We start from the raw sequence: 4,631 nt of genomic DNA on the forward strand, positions 1-4,631 counted from the left end.
AGAATTGCTTGAACTCGGGAGGTGGAGGTTGCAGTGAGCCGAGATCGCGCCATTGCACTCCAGCCTGGGCAACAAGAGCGAAACTCCGTCTCAGGAAAAAAAAAAAAAAAAATTCTAACATCAATAGAGCTGCTAGATCTCTTTCCTATGCTCATGGTATGTTTGGATGCAAAGGTGTAAGTCGCTATGCATGGTTTTCCCCCAAGATGTCCGCTCCATACCTGCATGAACACCTTTCCAATGACCACATCGTCGTCATCCTTAAACACTGTGCTGAAGACTACTGTGACTCTGTCCTTTTTAGACTCAACATACCTGAGGGGAACAAAACCCATGAGGATAAGTACAGAATCAGAATGGGGTTTTGTCAATAACTTGATCTACAAGTGCATCAGAAGGCTAAAGTCACAAATCTCTTAAATCATAATACAAAGGTGTGCCAAACGAAATGATATTTATGGTCAACAAAGTTAGTGCACAAAATGAATGCCCTGAGAGAGGCAGTAGATGGAAATTATCAGAAGTAGATTTTATTGACTTGTAAATATAACATGGAACCGATGGTCACCTTGCCTGCTGATTATCCAGGTTATACTTTTTTTTTTTTTTTGAGACGGAGGCTCCCCCTGTCGCCCGGGTGGAGTGCAGTGGCCAGATCTCAGCTCACTGCAAGCTCTGCCTCCCGGGTTTACGCCATTCTCCTGCCTCAGCCTCCCGAGTAGCTGGGACTATAGGCGCCAGCCACCTCGCCTGGCTAGCTTTTTGTATTTTTTAGTAGAGACGGGGTTTCACTGTGTTAGCCAGGATAGTCTCGAACTCCTGACCTCGTGATCCGCCCATCTCGGCCTCCCAAAGTGCTGGGATTACAGGCTTGAGCCACCGCGCCCCGCGGGTTATACTCTTAAACATGACTCAGAACAGTGGTGCCTTAAAAGAAAGCACTGGATTCTCTTTCCACCTTCTATCAGCTCTCAGTATCTGGAGAGTAGGAGGAGTGGCTGATTTTTGCCCTATCATCTACTTCCTGGCTTAAGAAATTTTATGAGAAAAACATTTTCACGCAATACAGCTTAAGGTCTGACCAAGCCATATTTCTTTCAGTAAGTGCCATGGTGGTGTGACAGTCATATCCAGGCTTCAGGACTAAATTCTATACTCACATGGTCTCATCATCCCTATAATGGATAACTGCCCTGTTCTCTCCTTCCTTGCCCTCTTCTTGGAATTGGAAGTATTTTTCAAAGACAGAGGCGAAACAATTTCGCTTCAACATGCCAGCTTGATGCACAATGGAATCCTTGGATGCCGGAAGATTTTCAAGGTCATATAGCAAAGAGACATTGTATCCTGGAGGGAGGAAAAAAAAACAAAAAACAACCCAGCAGCTACATTAAAAAAAAAAAAAAGCAGCATACTATCTCTTATCAAGTAAACAGAGACTAGAGGCAATTAAAAAATTTTTTTTTCAGGTTCTATTGACATTTTACTTTGTCTCATTATCTGTACTTTTAACCTCGGTAGAATATAGTCTATTTTCATCTACCTCACAGGGAAAAATGAGGTGAAATAAAATCTTTTTATAAGATTCTTGTAAATATATATAATGAATGTTAATCAAAAATTTGAATCAGTATCAAAGATGACTAATTCCAAGTATGTAATGGGAGAAAGTCAGAACCTGGGAACTCTGATTGGAAATGTACTCTTCCAGACACAGTTGTAAAGGAGCCACATATCTTTCTCTGATAGTTTAATGTGCCAAGTATCAATATGGCCAGCAGATGGGTAGCTTTGTGATAATAAGACAGACCCTCCTACATGCCACTGCAAACTCTTTGGGGCAGGGTAGAAAAACCAACTATCTGTTCATGTACACGCCTCTCCAATAGCTTTTATTGGTATACATTGTAAAATTTTCAGTATTTTTTGTAACATTTTACTTCATTTGATCTCCATAACCATGCTTTGAAGTCTGCAGACTACATAAGGTTACTGTTTTACGGAGGGAAAAGGAGATTCAAAGAAATGACGTGAATTGCCAAATGCAGCATGACACGTTAAGTGTAGGGCACTCTATTTTGAGTTGAACAGAACTGGGTCCAAATCCTGGCCTTGTCATTTTGTAACCTTAAAAAAACTTCTGGGTGTGGTGGCTCATGCCTGTAATCCCAGCACTTTGGGAGGCTGAGGTGGGCAGATCACCTGAGGTCAGGAGTTTGAGACCATCCTGGCCAACATGGCGAAACCCTGTCTCTACTAAAAATAAAAAACTAGCCAGGTGTGGTAGTGGGCACCTGTAATCCTAGCTACTTGGGAGGCTGAGGCAGGAGAATCGCTTGAACCCACAAAGTGGAGGTTGCAGTGAGCTGAGATCGCGCCACTGCACAACAGAGTGAGACTCCGTCTCCAGAAAAAAAAAAATCGCCTAACCTGTTAATTCCCTCGTCGGTTAAAAAAAAAGGGGGTGGTAGGGTGGCCTGGGCACAGTGGCTCACACCTGTATTCCCAGCACTCTAGGAGGCCAAGGTGGGTGGATCACCTGAGGTCAGGAGTTTGAGACCAGCCTGACCAACACGGCAAAACTTCGTCTCTACTAAAAATACAAAATTAGCTGGGTGCAGTGGTACATGCCTGTGGTCCCAGGTACTCTGGAGGCTGAGGCAGGAGAACTGCTTGAACCCCAGAGGTGGAGGTTGTAATGAGCTGAGATCATGCCACTGCACTCCAGCCTGGGAGACAGTGAAATTCTGTCTCAAAAAACAAAAAGAAACAAAACAAACAAACAAAAAAAAAAAAAAAAGGAGGGGGAGGGAGGGGGTGTGGAGATAGGGGAGACTGTTGTGAGCATTAAAAGAATGTACAATACTTAAAGTGTGTGGAACATGACAGGTCATCAATTTGGGTGCAGAATATGGACTGAAACCATTGGGTGACCTGCCTCTTTACAGCATGTCCACTATGAATTCCCAGAAGCCGGGCTGGAACACTTGATTATAGAATCAAATGATTAATAAGTGTCAAAAAGGTTTAGAGATGTTTTTGCAAGAATATTTGTATAGATCACTGAGGATCATTTTATATTCTAGGCAACTGACGGGAATAACTTCACCAGAACTGTACAGATTTCACACTTCCAAGTATCTGAAACCTCATTACTATTTCATTTTTTCCCAAAAGCATTCTTGAGATCTTTTTTTTTTTTTGACGGAGTCTCGCTCTGTTGCTCAGGCTTGAGTGCGGTGGCACGATCTTGGTTCACTGTAGCCTCTGCCTCCCAGGTTCAAGCGATTCTCCTGCCTCAGCCTCCTGAGTAGCTAGGATTATAGGTGCCCAACACCACGCCTGGCTAATTTTGTATTTTTAGTAGAGACGGGGTTTCTCCATGTTGGTCAGGCTGGTCTCAAACTCCCGAACGCAGGTGATCTGCCCGCCCCGGCCTCCGGTAGTGCTGGGATTACAGGCGTGAGCCATGGTGCCCGGCTGAGCTCTGTATTTTTTGTTGAACATGGGCTCTTTGGGAGGATGGGCTAAATCTCTGCAATAGATAATACTTAGCACATTTCTGGCACTCCAGTATTAAATAATATCAATCATCATTCCATTTTGGGTACTTGAAAAGCAGATAAGCACACAGATTACAAGGTTAGATTAAAAAAGAAAATACTTAGAACTGAGGTTTGCTAGTTTTAGGAAGCCAAATAAAAGCAAATAAAACTATAGCTAAGGTAAAATCTGTCTTTAAGTAAGGCTTCTAACATGATGAACAGAATATACTGAGGATGAAGAGAAGTGAAAATCTAGTATGACTTGCTGAGTTTTCCAAACGTGCCTAGATAACCCATTAAAAAAGAGGAGGGGAGACTCTACTTTTTTTTTTTTTTTTTTTTTTGAGAGTAAATCTTGCTCTGTCGCCTAGGCTGGAGGGCAGTGGCGCAATCTCGGCTCATGACAACCTCTGCCTCCTTGGTTCAAGCGATTTTTGTGCCTCAGCCACCCGAGTACCTGGGATTACACGTGGCTGGCACCATGCCTGACTAATTTCTGTATTTTTTATAGAGACAGGGGTCTCGTTTTGTTGCCCAGGCTGGTCCTGAATGCCTGGTCTCAAGCAATTCACGCACCTTGGCCTCCGGAAGTGCTGGGATTATAGGTGTGAGCCACTGTACTTGGTTGAGACACTACTTTCACACACTTTTACATTTTACACTTGTATGAAGACAGGGTCTGCAATCTGGCAATGTCTATGATTTAGTGGTAGGTAGGAGGAGGCCCAGGGACAGAAACAAACTTTCCATGTCAGGATGTTGGCTGTGACAAGCATGCACAAGACTTTGGACACGGTTTTTCTGTTCTAGATCTGTTTGTTTCTTTCTTTAATACCTTGATTCCGCCAAAAGCCTACAGTGTTATCTTGGCTTTTATTTCTGTGACACATTCATCCCGCCAATTTGGAGATTAAAAAAAAAAAAAAAAAAGGGTGCTGGGTATGGTGGCTCATGCCTGTAATCCCAACAGTCTGCGAGATGGGAGTGGGCAGATCACCTGAGGTCAGGAGTTTGAGACCATCCTGGCCAACATGGCGAAACCCTGTCTCTACTAAAAATAAAAAACTAGCCAGGTGTGGTAGTGGG

General features: G+C 43.4%; 1 protein-coding gene across 3 annotated transcripts in view; it reads right to left on the reverse strand.

Annotated features, from left to right (window-relative positions):
- Positions 1–4,631, reverse strand: part of ARPC2 (actin related protein 2/3 complex, subunit 2, 34kDa) — a 38,950-nt gene that overhangs the window by 14,789 nt on the left and 19,530 nt on the right. For all 3 annotated transcript variants that reach the window (XM_011932286.1, XM_011932284.1, XM_011932283.1), the window contains exons 6-7: positions 1,161–1,347; positions 222–315 (exon numbers count right to left, since the gene is read on the reverse strand). In XM_011932286.1, the coding sequence (XP_011787676.1) occupies positions 222–315; positions 1,161–1,347 (281 nt within the window). The remainder of the gene's footprint in view (positions 1–221; positions 316–1,160; positions 1,348–4,631) is intronic.

This window comes from Colobus angolensis, unplaced genomic scaffold (genome assembly GCF_000951035.1).
Source record: "Colobus angolensis palliatus isolate OR3802 unplaced genomic scaffold, Cang.pa_1.0 Scaffold95, whole genome shotgun sequence".
In the NCBI taxonomy this organism is placed as follows: domain Eukaryota; kingdom Metazoa; phylum Chordata; class Mammalia; order Primates; family Cercopithecidae; genus Colobus; species Colobus angolensis.